At 44.1% G+C, this 22,675-nt stretch overlaps 1 protein-coding gene across 3 annotated transcripts in view; it reads right to left on the bottom strand.

Annotated features, from left to right (window-relative positions):
- LOC310854143 (CLIP-associating protein 1-B-like) overlaps positions 1 to 22,675 on the bottom strand; it is a 95,049-nt gene that overhangs the window by 49,035 nt on the left and 23,339 nt on the right. For all 3 annotated transcript variants that reach the window (XM_083758660.1, XM_083758661.1, XM_083758662.1), the window contains exons 2-10: positions 11,018 to 11,164; positions 9,092 to 9,162; positions 6,980 to 7,072; positions 6,678 to 6,823; positions 5,358 to 5,493; positions 5,010 to 5,080; positions 4,437 to 4,496; positions 3,197 to 3,274; positions 1,402 to 1,569 (exon numbers count right to left, since the gene is read on the bottom strand). In XM_083758660.1, the coding sequence (XP_083614786.1) occupies positions 1,402 to 1,569; positions 3,197 to 3,274; positions 4,437 to 4,496; positions 5,010 to 5,080; positions 5,358 to 5,493; positions 6,678 to 6,823; positions 6,980 to 7,072; positions 9,092 to 9,162; positions 11,018 to 11,164 (970 nt within the window). The remainder of the gene's footprint in view (positions 1 to 1,401; positions 1,570 to 3,196; positions 3,275 to 4,436; positions 4,497 to 5,009; positions 5,081 to 5,357; positions 5,494 to 6,677; positions 6,824 to 6,979; positions 7,073 to 9,091; positions 9,163 to 11,017; positions 11,165 to 22,675) is intronic.

The raw sequence follows: 22,675 nt of genomic DNA, 5'->3' as shown, positions 1-22,675 counted from the left end.
TTAAATATCTATATAAGGGTCCATTTGGTTATTTCCAACTCTCCATCATTAACCCATTCTGACCGGGCACCCCTTTTGGTGTCGGCATCATGTTATGCTTTATCTATTGAAAAATAGCAGATCTACAAGCTCATATCGCGCCACCGAGTGGCGCGATACGAGCTTGTAGGTCTGCCATTTTTGAAAAATCGAAGAACGACTGACATTTTTAGAATCTGATCTCGGGTCAGAATGGGTTAATCAGACCAGTGTGTGTCCAGTGGAAAACCTCGTATGAATCTGATCTCAGGTCAGAATGGGTTAAGCTGGGGACCACCTGGAGCCACCGCAAGGACCACCGGTGGTCCCCAGTACAAACTTCCTGGAGCCGGCATTGTGAGGCAGCGGTGAGACGCTTGTTGTCTAGCCTCCAGGGAGAGCAGTTCATTTCTCGGTCGATCAATAACCTTTAGACAGGGATGCTGTTTGACTCTGATGAAGTAGCAGGGAATCGAATAGGGCTCGTTCAATCTGCAACCCACCAAAGATACATACGCTATACCGTTCAGTGCCACAAAAAAATAGCCTAAAGTGAAAAATACCGTATTGTGCCGAATATAAGACAATATACGTCTCTAAATGTTTTGATGAATTGAAAATGGTGGGCCCTATTGTAAACAAGTGTAAGGCTTTATGGTGTCGTTCCAATCACAGTTAACACAATTTGTGCCCAAGATATCTCCAGACGTCCTAAGAATTAACAGTTTTTGTATTGAGTTGTACTTGAAATGTACTGTAATTCTGCAAACTGTTAATGAATCAATTAATCAATCACCCCCATTTTTCAAGACTCATTTGTGTAAAAAGAACATTCAATGTCAAATAAAATAGTCCTAGTCCCCGATTATAATACGACCCCGATTTGTAGAATATTTCCATTGGGAATTACTTTCATTTTAGGCACTATATGAATAAAATAGTTGATTAGTTTTGTATGTTTTTCCCAAACCGAGTTCTTTGGCCGAGAGCAGATTCAATCAACCACCCAATCAGTCAACTGGTTATCAAAGAGAGGTCCTTGAGAGATTCCAAATGGACGTTTATAGGTCTGTAAGTCTGTGCAGTTATGATGGACGTTTATAGGTCTGTAAGTCTGTGCAGTTATGAAAAAAAAGTTTGATCGAGAACCGCTGCACTCAGTCAGTCAGTCAGTCAGTCAGTCAGTCAGTCAGTCACTCCACGTCCCCATTCTCTCCCCCCCTTTCTTCACCTCCTCTCAATCAATAAAACCATTTAAAGAATCAATCGCTGGAGTCAGTCAATCCGGTGGGGATCTCGGGATAGAGGGGGGAGGGTGACGGGGGATACCGGGATAGGGGGAGGGGAGGGGACGGGCCGGGGGGGAGACACGGGGGGTCTTACTTGAGGCTCTCCTGTGAGGACGACGAGGATCGGTCCGAGGCGGGCAGTGACATCAGGCTGTCTCCGCTCCTCAGGTGGGCCTGCAGAGCCTTCTGATAGGACGACTCCAGGCTCTGGAACAGCTGCTCCGCCTCGCGGCTGAAGTGGCTGTGGAACGCCCAGTAACACCTGTGAGGGGAGGGAGGGACCAAGGTTATAATAGTTTTGGTTTTTTCATTATAGTTTAGTTTGAGTTAGTTGTCTCCACCAGGCCGAAGGCATGTGGGGAGAGTATGTTTTGCACTCCGTCCGTCCGTGTGTCCGTGTGTCCGTGAACAGCTAATCTCGGCCACCGTTAACCCGGTCGATGCCATATTTTGCACACACACTCCCTGGATGCCAACCATGAACCTCTGCCCCAAACTTTCCAGAACGGCCTGTTATAGCGCCACCAGGAGGCCGCTTTGTGCAAAACAAGTTTTTCGATGCCATATTTTGCACACACTCCCTGGATGCCAACCATGAACCTCTGCCCCAAACTTTCCAGAACGGCCTGTTATAGCGCCACCAGGAGGCCGCTTTGTGCAAAACAAGTTTTTGCACAGTACACCTACAGATTTTGTCCAAACATCACGCAAATTGGTACACAGTCTCTCTAGAGCCATTCAACGAAACGGGTCTTTCAGATTTATCAGACTCCATCCTGATTGGTTAAGATTGGCTTCCAAAGTTCACAGGAGTGCTCAGTTTCAAACAAAATGCTGCAAATCATGAACACATCGCGTGATTTCCGTGAAATTGTGCACCCACATTCCCACTAGGCCGAGGACGAAATGCCACATGAACAATTTCAACTCAGCCTCAAGGTGGCGCTATAACTGGCCGAAAAGTGTTTTTACCTCTAACTGCACGGATCTGTGGATAACCTGGTGGAGACCTGTGCCCGGAAGGGCACTTTTTCTAGATTTTACTTGTTTTTTTCTAATTCAGTTAGTTTTAATTAGTTTTTAGAGCGGGTTTGCTAGTTTTTATTTTGTTTTTATTTTGTTGAAATGCTTAGTTTTAGTTTAGTAATAGTTTAGTTAAAGTGTGGCTACATGCTGCCGTACGGTGCTGAAAACAGCCGTAAAACTTGTTGGAGAAATGAGGAAATTAATCAAATGAATTTAAAAGGTTTATATTATGAATTTCCGAAATGCATATAAATATTGATAAAAACTATAACTAAGGGTATTTTTTCTATAATTTCAGTTAGTTTTAGTTAGTTTTGTGAACACACAATACAGTTTCAGTTTAGTTATCGTTTTTAATTTATTTTTAGTTTTTATTTAGTTTCAGTTAACTAAAATGTTTTTTTTAATTCTAGTTTTCGTTTTTTAGTTAGTTTTAGTTAACTATTATAACCTTGGGAAGGACACACATTTTAACGCCCAGTAACACCTGTGAAGGAACGGACACACATTTTGGATTTGAGTTTTTGCACGAAAAACACTCCTTGGGCTAAATTCTGCCATATAGCCACTTGCCCAAATGTGATCACCTCATCACATTTGTGATGACGGCTATGGCAGTTTTTAGCCCAAGGAGTGTTGCAAAACTAAAGCTTGCAATGGATTCAGAATCATGAAAATCCCCTATAGTTTGACACGTCACGTGCCACTTCAATCAGCAGCTGATTGGCTCGCCGGCTCGGGCGCCCTAGCTAAATCATTAGCGCATGCCCTGGGCTACATCTGTGCAAAATGTGGCGCTTTTAGACAAATTAGTGTGAAATATCCCTAAGGTCAGAGGTCAGTAACAGTGTGGTTCGACTTACTTCCTGGCTACAGAGCGAGCCTCCGCGTCAGCATCATGGATCCCTTTCTTTATGGTCTCCATGAGAACCGTCCCATGCCTGAGGAGGACACAAAAGGCATTAGAACGGTCCCGTGTACTGAGGAGAACACAAAAGGCATCTGTAAACAAAATAAAAACAATAACTTTGGACCGTCAAGATTGTTCAGGATCATTTCACAATCACAGGCACTCAGTTGAAACAGATGAGTCCATATGCCGCAAATAGGGTTTCCACTATTGGGAGGATGTTTAAAAAAAAAAGAACAAATCTTTTGGTGTTAGTATTACGTTATGCTTTAGCTATTGAAAAATAGCAGATCTACAAGCTCATAGCGCGCCACCGAGTGGTGCACTACGAGCTTGTAGGTCTGCTATTTTTGAAAAATCGAAGAACGACTGACATAGAAACATAGCTTTTTCAGAAAACTGTCAGGATGTAGAAGACATTTTTAGAATCTGATCTCAGGTCAGAATGGGTTAAAATATGGAGCAAAAAAGCAGTCACTAAAAGCAGGCTAATGGAACCGATCGATACGTTGTATACGGGGCTATCAAAATCTGAGCGAGTGGTGTATCTCAACACACACACACACACACACACACACACACACACACACACACACATAATGTGTGTGTATGCCTGCGTGCGTGCGAGACAGAGGCAGGTCAGATCAATGAGAAGAGAAGAGGAGAGCTCCCCCGGTGGCGGAGGGTCAGATCGGGTTTCCCTCGCTATGACCACTGGGGAGGATGAAGCAGGAAGTGGTCACACGCGAGTCTGAGATGGCAACCCACGGCTATCGCCATGACAACTGCTGAGCTAGACTCCACACACACACACACCCACCTCTCGGGCTAGCCTCGTCTCAGATTCCCTGATATGTGCATGCGCGCGTGTGTGTGTGTGCGTGCGTGTATGTGTGTGTGTGTGTGCGCGCACTGCTTTGGTATAGGGGTTTATATACAGGGCAGGACACAATCCATTGTCTGTCCTGATGAAGGTCTAAGCGACCCGAAACGTCTACCTAATAAAGCGCAACACTTTTGTGTCTGCCAGTGTGCGGGACGTTCGGACCCCTTGCTTGTTTTTCAAAGACATACCCTTTTAAATATAATGCTCTATTAATTCTGGGGGTCCTTGACATGAAAAACGTTGAGCACCGCTGAAACAGAAACATGGGGTTTTTCCAGAAAACCGTTCATAATACTAATAACGTTACCTCTCCAGAGAGTTGGTCGGCCAGTCTTGCAACAACAGGTCCAGAAACTCGTAGCTTCGCCTGTGGGTTCACAGGGTTACAATAACATAATATAATATAATAACTGGGTTCACAGGGTTACAATAACAGCGACGTGATCATCATGATCCCTACGAAAACTGAAACCTGATCACTCTAACATACTGTTCAGTTAAGCTCTCTGACACACGCACGCACGCACACACACACACGGACACTCACACGCACACACTTCATTCATTTTTCAACAGACTAACGCTGTCTAATGATCCATCCTCTTTATGTCATCATCACTTTGTGTCAAAGGTTTTCAGCCGCCTATACTGTATATCATCATGTCGCGTCGTGGACGATTGTTTTGGGACGGGCGACGACATGCATACATTTATTTATTTCATACATATTTTTAGCTAATTAGGCGGCCAAATACAGATAATTCTGGGGGTCCATGTTGCGGATGATTGTTTTGGACGAGCGACGACATACACACATTTATTTCCATGACAAGTCCTAGCCTGAAGACGGCAACAGACTGAACATGGAGGATGTTTTTACCTTCTGACGGCCACAGACTTGGAGGTGCAGTTGCTGGTGATGATGGGAATAAGACGAGGGTAGTGGGTGTGCTGGGAGAGAGAGAGAGGAGAGAGAGAGAGGAGAGAGAGAGAGGTGTAAGCATGGACTGCAACGCTCTGCTTCAGTAATGGAAAAAGAAAAGCATTAGTCCGACATGCGCTGCTCCCGTGTGGTTATGGTTAGGTTGTCGTTTGTCGGACCAATGGCTAGTCTGAACTAAGCACTGCGCCCGACTAGGTCGCGCATAGCTCGCTCTACCCAACAGCAGCGATCATAAGCCGGGGTTTCACCGGGGCACAGAACGCGGGAGAATGTGTCGTCACGTACTTTGAGGATGAGGCGAATGCAGGCGATGCCAGAGCTGGCCATGATCTTGGCACTGTTGGGGACCAGGTTGAGGAGGATGGGCATGACGGCCTCGGCGGCATGGTCGAACCTGCTGCCCAGGACTAACGACAGGTGTCTGCAACAGAGTGGACATTAATGACATTAACGACAGTAATGACAGGGGTCTGCAACAGAGTGGACATTAATGACATTAATGACAGGGGTCTGCAACAGAGTGGACATTAATGACATTAATGACAGGGGTCTGCAACAGAGTGGACATTAATGACATTAACGACAGTAATGACAGGTGTCTGCAACAGAGTGGACATTAATGACATTAACGACAGTAATGACAGGTGTCTGCAACAGAGTGGACATTAATGACATTAACGACAGTAATGACAGGTGTCTGCAACAGAGTGGACATTAATGACATTAACGACAGTAATGACAGGTGTCTGCAACAGAGTGGACATTAATGGCATTAACGACAGTAATGACAGGTGTCTGCAACAGAGTGGACATTAATGACATTAACGACAGTAATGACAGGTGTCTGCAACACAGTGGACATTAATGACAGGTGTCTGCAACAGAGTGGACATTAATGACATTAACGACAGTAATGACAGGTGTCTGCAACAGAGTGGACATTAATGGCATTAACGACAGTAATGACAGGTGTCTGCAACAGAGTGGACATTAATGACATTAACGACAGTAATGACAGGTGTCTGCAACAGAGTGGACATTAATGACATTAACGACAGTAATGACAGGTGTCTGCAACAGAGTGGACATTAATGACAGGTGTCTGCAACAGAGTGGACATTAATGACATTAACGACAGTAATGACAGGTGTCTGCAACAGCGTGGACATTAATGACAGGTGTCTGCAACACAGTGGACATTAATGACATTAACGACAGTAATGACAGGTGTCTGCTAACAGAGTGGACATTAATGACATTAACGACAGTAATGACAGGTGTCTGCAACAGAGTGGACATTAATGACATTAACGACAGTAATGACAGGTGTCTGCAACAGAGTGGACATTAATGACAGGTGTCTGCAACAGAGTGGACATTAATGACAGGTGTCTGCAACAGAGTGGACATTAATGACAGGTGTCTGCAACAGAGTGGACATTAATGACAGGTGTCTGCAACAGAGTGGACATTAATGACATTAACGACAGTAATGACAGGTGTCTGCAACAGAGTGGGCGGGTGGGGCGGGGTAGGGTGGGCGGGGGCGGGAGGGGCAGGCAGGCGGGGCGGGGCAGGCGGGTGGGGTAGGGCGGGCGGGCGTACCCCAGAGTGATGCAGGCCTCCCGGACCACCGTCGACCTCAGGTCCTTGGCAGAGAGCTTGAAGGCGGCCTCCATGAGCCTCATCTGCTGGGGGAAGCAGTCGAACTCCACCGCCCCGGCCAGGACCAGGGAACGCACCTTCTTCAGCTGAAAGAGTGAAGAATGAAGACACACGTCTTTATTCTAACAGTGCGTTTTAACAGCGGGCGACAGCCAGACGGATTTTCCGGAAGTGCATTATTTGTCAATGGGACAAACTACTAAATGGGTTACAGCAACGATATACAAGATGAAATAACTCACAGCAGCCACGCGAAGCTCCCAGTCCCTCTTGTCATCCGACAGCACGTCTCGAATCTTCGTCATGGCCTCCTCTACCTCCCTGTTGGAATAGATCTGGAGGGATGGAGAGAGAGAGAGAGAGAGAGAGAGAGAGAGTTAGGCTCTGTGCATTACTGTAGGCAGGCCGTGTTTTTAGAAGGTGGCATAAACTCCTAGACCATTGGTTCTCAAACTTTTTTAATCATGTGATTGTATTCTGTGAAATTGTGCCGAAGCAGAAATGTGCACAATATGCGGAAAGATGAGTTGCAAAATATGCCGGAAGTCATGGGATTTTATGCGGTGAAATATGCAGCTAGTTGCGAAATATGCGGAAAGCTTGCGCGATTTTATGCGCCCCTTTTGAGAGAATTTGACCCCTGCATAATTTGACCCCGTTTGGCTGATTATGCGGTAAATGATGCGATAGCATAAACACACCGTTTCCTGTGACAAAGCCTCTATACCCTACTGGTCTGCTAATAGTTGTAACTGCTTTGGTATTGGCTTTAAGCGGTTTGTAACTAGTTTGCTAATAGTTGTAACCGGTTTGTAATTAGTTTGCTAATAGTTGTATACCTGGTTTGTAACTAGTTTGCTAATAGTTGTAACCGGTTTGTAACTAGTTTTCTAATAGTTGTATACCTGGTTTGTAACTAGTTTGCTAATCGTTGTAACCGGTTTGTAACTAGTTTGCTAATAGTTGTATACCTGGTTTGTAACTAGTTTGCTAATCGTTGTAACCCGGTTTGTAACTAGTTTGCTAATAGTTGTATACCTGGTTTGTAACTAGTTTGCTAATAGTTGTATAAATGGTTTGTAACTAGTTTGCTAATAGTTGTAACCGGTTTGTAACTAGTTTGCTAATAGTTGTATACCTGGCTTGTAACTAGTTTGCTAATAGTTGTAACCGGTTTGTAATTAGTTTGCTAATAGTTGTAACCGGTTTGTAACTAGTTTGCTAATAGTTGTAACCGGTTTGTAACTAGTTTGCTAATAGTTGAAACCGGTTTGTAACTAGTTTGCTAATAGTTGTATACCTGGTTTGTAACTAGTTTGCTAATAGTTGTATACCTGGTTTGTAACTAGTTTGCTAATAGTTGTAACCGGTTTGTAACTAGTTTGCTAATAGTTGTATACCTGGTTTGTAACTAGTTTGCTAATAGTTGTATACCTGGTTTGTAACTAGTTTGCTAATAGTTGTAACCGGTTTGTAATTAGTTTGCTAATAGTTGTATACCTGGTTTGTAACTAGTTTGCTAATAGTTGTAACCGGTTTGTAACTAGTTTGCTAATAGTTGTAAACCTGGCTTGTAACTAGTTTGCTAATAGTTGTAACCGGTTTGTAACTAGTTTGCTAATAGTTGTATACCTGGTTTGTAACTAGTTTGCTAATAGTTGTAACCGGTTTGTAACTAGTTTGCTAATAGTTGTATACCTGGCTTGTAACTAGTTTGCTAATAGTTGTAACCGGTTTGTAATTAGTTTGCTAATAGTTGTATACCTGGTTTGTAACTAGTTTGCTAATAGTTGTAACCGGTTTGTAACTAGTTTGCTAATAGTTGTAACCGGTTTGTAACTAGTTTGCTAATAGTTGTAACCGGTTTGTAACTAGTTTGCTAATAGTTGTAAACCTGGCTTGTAACTAGTTTGCTAATAGTTGTATACCTGGTTTGTAACTAGTTTGCTAATAGTTGTATACCTGGTTTGTAACTAGTTTGCTAATAGTTGTAACCGGTTTGTAACTAGTTTGCTAATAGTTGTATACCTGGTTTGTAACTAGTTTGCTAATAGTTGTATACCTGGTTTGTAACTAGTTTGCTAATAGTTGTATACCTGGTTTGTAACTAGTTTGCTAATAGTTGTATACCTGGTTTGTAACTAGTTTGCTAATAGTTGTATACCTGGCTTGTAACTAGTTTGCTAATAGTTGTATACCTGGCTTGTAACTAGTTTGCTAATAGTTGTATACCTGGTTTGTAACTAGTTTGCTAATAGTTGTATACCTGGTTTGTAACTAGTTTGCTAATAGTTGTAACCGGTTTGTAACCAGTTTGGTTTCAAACATACATATCTGTAGTAGAGTACAGTTACCTGTGCGGGGGGAACGTCCTCAAAGGCACGGATGATGTCCTCTTCATCCACCGCCCCATGGGGATCTCTCCCTGAAGACACCACAGAGGAGGAAGTATTAACACACCTAACCCTAGCCCCCATGCTGCTCCATCTCTCCCTGAAGACACCACAGAGGAGGAAGTATTAACACACCTAACCCTAGCCCCCATGCTGCTCCATCTCTCCCTGAAGACACCACAGAGGAGGAAGTATTAACACACCTAACCCTAGCCCCCATGCTGCTCCATCTCTCCCTGAAGACACCACAGAGGAGGAAGTATTAACACACCTAACCCTAGCCCCCATGCTGCTCCATCTCTCCCTGAAGACACCACAGAGGAGGAAGTATTAACACACCTAACCCTAGCCCCCATGCTGCTCCATCTCTCCCTGAAGACACCACAGAGGAGGAAGTATTAACACACCTAACCCTAGCCCCCATGCTGCTCCATCTCTCCCTGAAGACACCACAGAGGAGGAAGTATTAACACACCTAACCCTAGCCCCCATGCTGCTCCATCTCTCCCTGAAGACACCACAGAGGAAGTATTAACACACCTAACCCTAGCCCCCATGCTGCTCCATCTCTCCCTGAAGACACCACAGAGGAGGAAGTATTAACACACCTAACCCTAGCCCCCATGCTGCTCCATCTCTCCCTGAAGACACCACAGAGGAGGAAGTATTAACACACCTAACCCTAGCCCCCATGCTGCTCCATCTCTCCCTGAAGACACCACAGAGGAGGAACTATTAACACACCTAACCCTAGCCCCCATGCTGCTCCATCTCTCCCTGAAGACACCACAGAGGAGGAACTATTAACACACCTAACCCTAGCCCCCAGGCTGCTCCATCTCTCCCTGAAGACACCACAGAGGAGGAAGTATTAACACACCTAACCCTAGCCCCCATGCTGCTCCATCTCTCCCTGAAGACACCACAGAGGAGGAAGTATTAACACACCTAACCCTAGCCCCCATGCTGCTCCATCTCTCCCTGAAGACACCACAGAGGAGGAAGTATTAACACACCTAACCCTAGCCCCCATGCTGCTCCATCTCTCCCTGAAGACACCACAGAGGAGGAACTATCAACACACCTAACCCTAGCCCCCATGCTGCTCCATCTCTCCCTGAAGACACCACAGAGGAGGAACTATTAACACACCTAACCCTAGCCCCCATGCTGCTCCATCTCTCCCTGAAGACACCACAGAGGAGGAAGTATTAACACACCTAACCCTAGCCCCCATGCTGCTCCATCTCTCCCTGAAGACACCACAGAGGAGGAAGTATTAACACACCTAACCCTAGCCCCCATGCTGCTCCATCTCTCCCTGAAGACACCACAGAGGAGGAAGTATTAACACACCTAACCCTAGCCCCCATGCTGCTCCATCTCTCCCTGAAGATACCACAGAGGAGGAAGTATTAACACCACTGATACGCCTGCAGAAGGCGGACACTGGGAACAACTTCCACAAATCAACTAATCAAATGATTCCCGAGCGCGGGACGGCTGCGGCTCACCCGCTCCAAGAGATGGGTCAAAATGCGGCGAACGAATTTCACTGCGGTAACGTGTGTACTGTGTGTGTGTGTGTGTGTGTGTGTGTGTGTGTGTGTGTGTGTGTGTGTGTGTGTGTGACAAAATCGTACGACTTTGACGATCTCTCATCTGCGTTGTGAATTATTAGCACAGTAAACAACATGACTGGGCGTTCAGACACAGCCAGGGATGGTCAGACACAGTTAGGGGGATCAAATGAGACATTGATGGTCAGACACAGCCATGGGGGGGGATCATCACATACGATCTGGTTGCAAAAGCGGTGAAGTGGCCCTTTAAGTTTTAGTCGGCGAATCAATCAACCAACACGGGGGAGAAGCGGTGACCTCTGACCTGCGGACTTGTTGGCGCCGGCGGTGGAGGAGGAGGAGGGGGGCCGTCGGAAGGAGCCCATGCCCACGCTCTTCCTCCCCGCGGCGGCCTTGGAGGAAGACGAGGAGCGGCCGCCGTCCGCCGAGTCCTCATCGTCAAAGTTCTTATCTGGAGGAAGAGGAAGAGGAGGAAGAGGAGATGTTAGGAGAGACAAAGAGCTCACTGGGGAGAGTGGAAACCTCATAACTCCAAAATGTTCATTTTTCAGGAAATGAAAAATATACATACATTTTTTAACACATTCAGGTCGTCAAAAAAAAAAAAGTTTTCTAAATCATGATTTTCGGAAAGATTTGAGGCACATTTTAACGATTTTTCAAAAATAGCAGACCTACAAGTTCATAGCACGCCACTCGGTGGCGCGCTGTGAGCTTGTAGATCTGCTATTTTTCAATAGCTAAATTATAACAAAATGGGTTAAACAAAGCAATACAGCCTCATCAAAGTTGATGTTGTAACTTTATATATTGTCAATTACTTCCATGAGAGGGGGAGAGGTGGTGGAGTTAGCTGCTTTAGCAGACATTTTGAGGGTCCAATGGAGTTAAGAGGTTTTGTCCAAAGCACTTTTTGCTACTTTCCATTTTCGAAACAACACACGGGTGTTCAATAGCACTGATTTATGAAACAACACACAGACGTAAAGGGTGTTCAATAGCACTGATTTATGAAACAACACACAGACGTAAAGGGTGTTCAATAGCACTGATTTATGAAACAACACACAGACGTAAAGGGTGTTCAATAGCACTGATTTATGAAACACAGACATAAAGGGTGTTCAATAGCACTGATTTATGAAACAACACACAGACGTAAAGGGTGTTCAATAGCACTGATTTATGAAACAACACACAGACGTAAAGGGTGTTCAATAGCACTGATTTATGAAACAACACACAGACATAAAGGGTGTTCAATAGCACTGATTTATGAAACAACACACAGACGTAAAGGGTGTTCAATAGCACTGATTTATGAAACAACACACAGACGTAAAGGGTGTTCAATAGCACTGATTTATGAAACAACACACAGACATAAAGGGTGTTCAATAGCACTGATTTATGAAACAACACACAGACGTAAAGGGTGTTCAATAGCACTGATTTATGAAACAACACACAGACATAAAGGGTGTTCAATAGCACTGATTTATGAAACACACAGACGTAAAGGGTGTTCAATAGCACTGATTTATGAAACAACACACAGACGTAAAGGGTGTTCAATAGCACTGATTTATGGAACAACACACAGACGTAAAGGGTGTTCAATAGCACTGATTTATGAAACAACACACAGACGTAAAGGGTGTTCAATAGCACTGATTTATGAAACACACAGACGTAAAGGGTGTTCAATAGCACTGATTTATGAAACAACACACAGACGTAAAGGGTGTTCAATAGCACTGATTTATGAAACAACACACAGACGTAAAGGGTGTTCAATAGCACTGATTTATGAAACAACACACAGACGTAAAGGGTGTTCAATAGCACTGATTTATGAAACAACACACAGACGTAAAGGGTGTTCAATAGCACTGATTTATGAAACAACACACAGACGTAAAGGGTGTTCAATAGCACTGATTTATGAAACAACACACAGACGTAAAGGGTGTTCAATAGCACTGATTTATGAAACAACACACAGACGTAAAGGGTGTTCAATAGCACTGATTTATGAAACAACACACAGACGTAAAGGGTGTTCAATAGCACTGATTTATGAAACAACACACAGACGTAAAGGGTGTTCAATAGCACTGATTTATGAAACAACACACAGACGTAAAGGGTGTTCAATAGCACTGATTTATGAAACAACACACAGACGTAAAGGGTGTCCAATAGCACTGACTTATGAAACAACACACAGACGTAAAGGGTGTTCAATAGCACTGATTCATGAAACAACACACAGACGTAAAGGGTGTTCAATAGCACTGATTCATGAAACAACACACAGACGTAAAGGGTGTTCAATAGCACTGATTTATGAAACAACACACAGACGTAAAGGGTGTTCAATAGCACTGACTTATGAAACAACACACAGACGTAAAGGGTGTTCAATAGCACTGATTTATGAAACAACACACAGACGTAAAGGGTGTTCAATAGCACTGATTTATGAAACAACACACAGACGTAAAGGGTGTTCAATAGCACTGATTTATGAAACAACACACAGACGTAAAGGGTGTTCAATAGCACTGACTTATGAAACAACACACAGACGTAAAGGGTGTTCAATAGCACTGATTTATGAAACAACACACAGACATAAAGGGTGTTCAATAGCACTGATTTATGAAACAACACACAGACGTAAAGGGTGTTCAATAGCACTGATTTATGAAACAACACACAGACGTAAAGGGTGTTCAATAGCACTGATTTATGAAACAACACACAGACGTAAAGGGTGTTCAATAGCACTGACTTATGAAACAACACACAGACGTAAAGGGTGTTCAATAGCACTGACTTATGAAACAACACACAGACGTAAAGGGTGTTCAATAGCACTGATTTATGAAACAACACACAGACGTAAAGGGTGTTCAATAGCACTGATTTATGAAACGACACACAGACGTAAAGGGTGTTCAATAGCACTGATTTATGGCAAAAGAAAAATCTAAAACCTCAACAATGGACAGCAACGAATATACAAAGAATGCACCATTCGTTCATTAATTTGCTTTATCAGCCATTGGTTTCTCACAATAATAATGTTATTAACCACTGTATTCATCATTGACATGGGACTCCCCCCCCCCCTGTACACCAAGGGCTATCTTGCCTTACCCCTTATCCATTAACTTATTTCATGCCATTGTTTCACTATTTTGAAAAACATTTAAAAATAGTTCAAATAGCCGTCCTACAGGCTCGCAACGTGTCGATGTAGAACGTGTCGGCTATAGTTGAAACTATTTTAAAATGTTATAATTACTTAATAATGATGCATTACTTCAGTGATGCTTGCGGAACTCGACTCCGTCTCGTTCCTGACCGCATCACTGTTGTGGCAATAATCACGTTAAACCCACACCCTCTCGTGTAATATTGCAATTCTACAACAGTTACCCTTAAAACTAAGAAAATCGCTGAAAAAATATATTTTTAATGACAGATGTAGTCACTACGACCACAAATGTCCCAAGAAACTAGCTAGCCTATAGCCACCGAGTTCGCTGCACTCTGGGAGAACAGAACGGCTGAATTCTTTGTTTTGATTAGGTGGTGAACGGTGCTGGTTTGACCCACGGCTAGGAGCCGTTTCAACCAATCAGATTGCTCCCTCGAAACGACCCGTTGTAGAATAATATATAATAAGGAGGACATGCACGGTTTCTGACCAGACGACAAAGTGCTTCTGGCTTGGAGGAGCACAGAGTTCATCTTTTTCACGAGTCCTTGTAGTTGTCATTTTAACCCATTCTGAACGGGAACCCATTTTGGTGTTAGCATCATGTCGTGCTTTAGCTATTTAAAAATAGCAGATCTACAAGCTCATATCGCGCCACCGAGTGGCGCGATAGATACAAGCTTGTAGGTCTGCTATTTCTTTGAAAAATCGACTGACATAGAAACATAGCTTTTTCAGAAAACTGTCAGGATGTAGAAGACGTTTATAGAATCTGATCTCAGGTCAGAATGAAAACTGTCAGGATGTAGAAGACGTTTATAGAATCTGATCTCAGGTCAGAATGGGTTAAGACCGACCCGCGGCCAAAGACGCTTGGCATTTTGGCATCGAACAAAGACTTTTGGACAAAGAGCACAAAGGGGGCATTATGGGGCGAGCGATGTCAACGATGTGGAGAAGGCAGGACTCCTACTCCATAACATCGCTGTGAAGACCATGCTTCCTTCGCAGCGCTGCGTGTGTTACACTGATTAATGGCATGATGCTGTGTCAGCGATATATCGGTTCAGAGGCAGAGGTGGTCCTGACCCCAACGCCGCATTGCTGTCATTCCAGGGTTTTTTTCTCCTACACATTCTTTTTCAAGCGTTTGGGAAGCATTCCAGGTTTGACAAAATGATCTCTCATCCCAGTTGAGTCAGAGCGACTTGCTAAACAGCAACAATATATACGTTTTAAATCCAAAAGACTGCCAACGATAGGAGCATGTGTAATGGATAATCAGTGCCTCCAATAATACGTGTGTAATAAGACCGTCTAAAACAGTGGTTCCCAAAGTGGGCCCCGTCCGGGGGACCCCCAGGGGTCCTTGAGGGAGTTCCAGGGGGTCCCCACCTAAATGATAGTCAGGAACTAAATGGACCGTTATGGGTCTGTAACTCAGAGGGTGTACAAATGGAACCAAATGCAACGGGTCCGTGTGGTTCCATTTGAACACTCCTGAGTTAAATTAACCTTGATTTTACACTATACATTGGGGGTCCATAGACTAATGCATGTCCAACTGTGGGTGCTTTAAATACAAATTATATTTGTATTTAAATTACTATTATAATTTTCTTTGTATTTAGGGGTCCTTGACATGAAAATGTTTGGGAACCACTGCCCTAGACAGACAGACATCTGACCCAGAGGAACCACTGCCCTAGACAGACAGACAGCTGACCCAGAGGAACCACTGCCCTAGACAGACAGACAGCTGACCCAGTGGAACCACTGCCCTAGACAGACAGACAGCTGACCCAGAGGAACCACTGCCCTAGACAGACAGACAGCTGACCCAGAGGAACCACTGCCCTATAGACAGACAGACAGCTGACCCAGAGGAACCACTGCCCTAGACAGACAGACAACTAACCCAGAGGAACCACTGCCCTAGACAGACAGACAACTAACCCAGAGGAACCACTGCCCTAGACAGACAGACGGCTGACCCAGAGGAACCACTGCCCTAGACAGACAGACAGCTGACCCAGAGGAACCACTGCCCTAGACAGACAGACAGCTGACCCAGAGGAACCACTGCCCTAGACAGACAGACAGCTGACCCAGAGGAACCACTGCCCTATAGACAGACAGACAGCTGACCCAGAGGAAGCCATTCCCATCCTGGACACGTGGGTCGATCTCCCTCGAGCCCTGCAATCTGCCAGGCAGGCAACCCATCTCCATTAAATATTTGAAGGATGCGCACGCACGCGCCCCTGCACGCACGCACGCACGCACACAGACACACAGACACACACCAGAGGCTTTTCCAGGAATTACATTTTGGGCAGACAAGATGTGTTGTCCTTGTCGTCGTCGTGGACGGGGGGGCGATGACGCACACAATTAGGTACTAAAGGTATTCAAAGAGATATACCTGCCAGAAGGGGAGGATAGAAAGGCATGCATTTGCATTCCAATGGGGGATTGACGCGCAACGGCCAAATCCGCTGTCCACTAATAGTCTGGTGTTTGTCCTCTGTTTTTGAGGACAAACACCTGATAACTATTTTGTCCTCAGTTAGTTTTATGTCGTCTCCCCCCCCCCCCCCCCCCCCCCCCGCTCTCTTGGTTTAGGCACAATAAGCCATTGGCTTCAGCCTAAACCCTTTTGGTCTCTACAAAACATGTCAAACAAATACGACGAAATGAATACATGTATAATGTTTATTTTATGACCAAAAAAATGAACTGAACTGAACTTTTTGAGGGGCGCCAGCGCCTCCTATATACAGGTTTAATGTTTGTGTTTATAATGTTTGTTTAAAAAAAACGCCATTGATAATGAAGGGAAGATTTAATTAAATGCCATTAATGGACCACTTCACCACTTTTCATATAGCTTCATATAATAGGTCCTCCTCACTAATAATCATGAAATCATCATAAAATGGCACATTGTGGGCAGTTCAGAAACCCGTCCACCAGTGACATCATCGACGGGGAATCCAAGCTAATAGAAACTGCAGGCTTTCTATTCCTGAAGAGTTGCAATGCGAAAATGGAAGCCGTCGTTCTCACGATAGCAACAATCGGACGGACGGACGGACGGACGCACACACACACACACACACACACACACACACACACACACACACACACACACACACACACACACACACACACACACACACACACACACACACACACACACACACACACACACACACACACACACACACACACACACACACACACACACACACACACACAATCGTGCCATATATAAACACAAGATTGCTTGGTACACACCAGCACACAAGTTTAAGTACACACAGTCTCTCTCTCTCTCTCTCTCTCTAGTGTAGTGTACGTAAGCACGGCAGCGTGCCAGCCAGGCTATCAGTCTTCAGCCATCAGCAGGCAGCGGCCCCTCCCCCCCCAACACTCCCCCCCACACTCCCCCCCCCCCCCCCCCCATGTGCTATCAAAGCACGGAGTGAGTCGAGTGACACTCCCCGCTCAATATCAATGCAAGGTGACTCCGCTCCGGGTCTCTCTCTCTGTGTGTGTGTGTGTGTGTGTGTGTGTGTGTGTGTGTGTGTGTGTGTGTGTGTGTGTGTGTGTGTGTGTGTGTGTGTGTGTGTGTGTGTGTCGACAGCCCCAATGTGACATCGTGACCTTTGCTAGAAAGCCAATAAAGAGCATGCACGCTTTCATCAGACCGGTGGTGGTAAAAAAAAAGTACGTATGTAAAAGTATCAAAGCTGCAATGTAGAAAATACTCTGTTACAAGTAAAAGTCCGGACTTCTGAATGTACTTGAGTACAAAGTATTGGTATCAAAATGTACTTAAAGTACCAAAAGTAGAAAATACACATTATGCAGAATGTAAAAATAGCCGATCTACTGCCACGGTGTAGTAGGACTATAGTAAATATAGTAATAAAGAAATCGACATAAAATGTTGTACTACGTATTGAGTCCCATGTTCGAATGCCCCCGCCCCCCTGTGAAAAATAGCAAATACCAAAGTTGTCCTTTAACCTAATTTAGACCCGAATTTTGACAGTTTTCTGAAAACCCTATGTTTCTATATGTCAGTGGTTCTCACAGGGTTAAACCCTATGTTTCTATATGTCAGTGGTTCTCACAGGTTTAAACCCTATGTTTCTATGTCAGTGGTTCTCACAGGGTTAAAACCTATGTTTTCATGTCAGTGGTTCTCACAGGGTTAAACCCTGTTTCTATATGTCAGTGGTTCTCACAGAGTTAAACCATATGTTTCTATGTCAATGGTTCTCACAGGGTTAAACCCTATGTTTTTATATATCAGTGGTTCTCACAGGGTTAAACCCTGTTTCTATGTCAGTGGTTCTCACAGAGTTAAACCATATGTTTCTATGTCAATGGTTCTCACAGGGTTAAACCCTATGTTTTTATATATCAGTGGTTCTCACAGGGTTAAACCCTGTTTCTATGTCAGTGGTTCTCACAGAGTTAAACCATATGTTTCTATGTCAGTGGTTCTCACAGGGTTAAACCCTATGTTTTTATATGTCAGTGGTTCTCACAGGGTTAAACCCTATGTTTCTATGTCAGTGGTTTTCACAGGTGGTTCTTACATAAATATATGTAATTGGCCGCCGACCCCCATCTGAAAATATATTGTTCCAGGGACCCCCCAGAAGCAAAGATTTGAGTTAAAAACGTTCGCTCTGAAAGAATAAATTCAAACATTTGGGCCACATCTTCACTATTCTTCAAAAATAGCAGACCTACAAGCTCATAGCGCGGCACCTACAAGCTTGTAGCGCGGCTACGAGCTAATAGATCTGCTATTTTGCAATAGCTAAAGTATAACATAATGCTTAAAACACTAAAAGAGGTTCCCGCCCAGAATGGGTTAAACGCATGCACGTGTTGAATACAATAGCCTAGATTCCACAGGGGCGTAGATTAAAAAGGACCACTTCACCACTTTTCAACATATCTTCATATAATCGGTCTTCACTAATGTCCATGATAAAATAGCACTTATTTTTCCTACTCCAGTCTGCGTCTCATAGGAAGGCTAGTGGGCAGTTCAGAAACCCGTCCACCAGTGACATCATCGATGGGGAATCCAAGCTAATAGAAACTGCAGGCTTTCTATATTCCTGAAAAGCTGCAATGCGAAAATGGAAGCCAGATATCGTTCTCACGATAAATGAATAAAAATCGGCCGAACGATGATGTCACTGGTGGGACGGTTTCTGAACTGCCCACAGCCCGTTGGCTGAATGCTTGCCTATCATGACATAGGATCCGACAGGAAGCACGCACATCTCCAGACATTCTACAGGTGCTGGTCAAAAATATACGTACAATGAAAAGGAAGGGATGTCCGCACACTGTTTCTCTGCTCCCGGGAACGCTTCGACCCTTGTGGGTCTTCGTAGGGGGGGCCTATCATGACTAGGGACGCTATTTTCCTCATAGACTTTTCAGAAAGTATTTATTTAAAGACGTTTACGCCGCGGACAAAGCCAACTCTTGTCGTGACGAATCATGACAATAAAACACAATGTTTTGGGCCAAACAAATAATTAGAAAGTAGAAAAAAACGGCAGGTTACAACACTTTTTTTGTTGTTTTTCTTCTTTGTAATTGTTTGTTTGGTCCAAAATATTGTGTTTATTGTCATGATTTGTCACGACTGGAGTTGGCTTTGTCCACGGCGTAACTGTCTTTAAATAAATACTTTTTGAAATGTCTATCCTGTGAATCCCTGTGAATGTCAACGTTTTGGAATATCATTCACCATGTTAATGTTAATGTGTTTGTGCAATGAAAACCTGTTGTTGAGCATCCACGTCACATGCTTTGGACACAACCGTTTAACGCTAACGCAGGCTGACAAGCAGAACACAACACAGCAGGACAGTGGTAGCCTCGAGTGACAGGGGTTGTTTTAGTTTAAAGATTTATTTTGGGCATTTCATGCTTTAACCCATTTTGGCTCTAAAAATGTCTTCTACATCCTGACAGTTTTCTGAAAAAGCTATGTTTCTATGTCAGTCGTACTTCGATTCTTCAGGGTGCTGGCCCGGTTCCGGCGAGCCGCCCCCGCGTCCGAAACAGTTGAGAATGTCATTTCTCAATCGTTTCCCCAGGGGGTCCTTCTACTGTACTGTACTGTCACTGTACTGTGCTCAGACAGACACAGCCAGGGACCCAGCCAGGGATAGACACACATAGCTCCTTAGTGAAGTGGTTGCACCACTTAAAAACCTTATGTTTCTATGTCAGTGGTGCTCAACCTTTTTCATGTCAAGGACCCCCAGAATTATCTGTATTTGGCCGCCGACCCCCGAAAATATGTTGTTCCAGGGAACCCCCCCCCTCTCCCCTCACCCCCCAACTGAAAATATGTCCCCCCCCCCCCCATCTCAAGAGAATTATCCTCTCATTGAAGTGCTGCAGTAGGACAGAAAGATAGAAATGTAAAACCCAGCAACATTAAGCTAGTTGGAAAGCATCATGCCCTTAAATCACAACTGAGACCAAATCGATACGGTGCGGCTGACATTGACACTCGGCCAACCGCCAAGTCTATCAGTGTGAGAAAACAATGCCTTAAAACGTAGAGGCAGTCTCCAGGAAACATACTTAAAGGACCACTTCACCACTTTAAAACGTAGAGGCAGTCTCCATAGGAAACATACTTAAAGGACCACTTCACCACTTTAAAACGTAGAGGCAGTCTCCAGGAAACATACTTAAAGGACCACTTCACCACTTTAAAACGTAGAGGCAGTCTCCAGGAAACATACTTTAAAGGACCACTTCACCACTTTAAAACGTAGAGGCAGTCTCCAGGAAACATACTTAAAGGACCACTTCACCACTTTAAAACGTAGAGGCAGTCTCCAGGAAACATACTTAAAGGACCACTTCACCACTTTAAAACGTAGAGGCAGTCTCCATAGGAAACATACTTAAAACAATGCCTTAAAACGTAGAGGCAGTCTCCAGGAAACATACTTAACGTGAACACAAAACACAACTTGATCTTTCAGAGAGAGAGAGAGAAGAATGTTTACAACTCCTCTCTTAATGGAGGAGAATTGATTGAATATCAACCAAAAAAACGTCATAATGTGTCTCTAATGCATGTTGTGGAGTACTTATAAATGGATTAGAACATGAGTCCGGTCAATAATTATAAGCAGTCAGTAACAGCAGTATCAGCATCTGTGGACACATGTCTGCAGGCGCACACGTGCATACACACACACACACACACACACACACACACACACACACACACACACACACACACGTGTGTGTGTGTGTGTGTGTGTGTGTGTGTGTGTGTGGTTAGGGTGCTTACATGTGCTTACATTTCATATCACAAACACCATATAGTGATTTTTGGAAATTATGAATCGATTTTGAATCGTTCATAACGGGTCCATTTGGTTCCGTTTTGGGTCCGTAGCCTGTTGCATATCAAACTGGGGGTCCTTGAAATGAAAATAGTTGAAAATCACTGCTAGAGCTTCTCTTATGGGGGTCCCTGGCATATCTCTTCAAATGGGGGTCCACGGGGCTAAGTAGTGTCAATTTGGGGGTCCTTGACATGAAAAAGTTTGGGAACCATCCTCTGACATGCAAGGCGGGTCGCTGCGACCCGGTTCCATGGTGACAGCCAGGTCCAAGGGACTGTGGCAGGCAGCAGAGCAGAGGTCAGGAGGTCATCTCCATCGCGCTGTGTTTAGGTTCACACTTCAGGACAACCAATGACACGTCTCTGTCTCTCTGTCTGGTGAAGACTCGCAAAGCACACTGCCTGCGGCAGCGCGCACACACACACACACACACACACACACACACACACACACACACACACACACACACACACACACAGTGTGTGTGTGTGTGTGTGTGTGTCTATATTACTCTGGTCTGACCCACCCTGCTCTCTGTTAGCATCCAGGCGCACATCCACACGTCTTACTTTAACACATTTAGGAACAGAGGCCGATTGTTAATGTCTTCTAAAATGCTAACGGTCTTCTGAAAACCTTGTTTCTGCTCAACTTAAACAATGTTCTCTTTAAAAAACTATTCTCCAATTATTCACACGACAACATAAACATTTTACAATAATTAAAGGAATGTTACTGGATGTTACCTTCCATTCTTTATCGCTCATTATTGTACAGTACATACAAAACCAGGGCTGGAGCTGTCTGCATGCAGAATTATACAATCTATCTACCTAGCTTTCTATTAAAGCCAATGATTCAATTAACCTGCAGTGTTTGCAGTTTGTAACATTAAAAGGTATAGGGTACGTGATTTTCTTTGTTAAAAAAAAGTGTAAAAAAGAAAAGCTATATTGTGTCCTCATGGGTTTATAAGACACCATTTCACAATTTCATTTACAGCATGTTTATATTTCATAATTCATGCATTTACTGAGTACTCTGTCTTCTTTCCCAAGCTTGACAAATAAAATCTGCCACAACAAAAGTCTCGTTGCTATAGTGTTTGTTCAGCAACAGCAGTCTCCATGTTGTCTCTCCAGCGTTTTATTAAACAGAAAGTGCATTTTCAGGTCAGGGATACCAATTTCATCCAATCGGGATAGAGAACGCAGTCACGAGGATACAGATTAGACAAGTGGAATTGTAAGTGACGACTTTGCTTCTGAGGGGGTCCCGGAACAATATATTTTCAGATGGGGGTCGGTGGCCA

This window comes from Protomyctophum parallelum, assembly GCF_964188405.1.
Source record: "Protomyctophum parallelum genome assembly, chromosome: 23".
NCBI classification, from domain to species: Eukaryota; Metazoa; Chordata; class Actinopteri; order Myctophiformes; family Myctophidae; genus Protomyctophum; species Protomyctophum parallelum.
The sequence above is the reverse complement of the archived record's forward strand: the minus strand, read 5'-3'. Positions and strand labels throughout refer to the sequence as shown.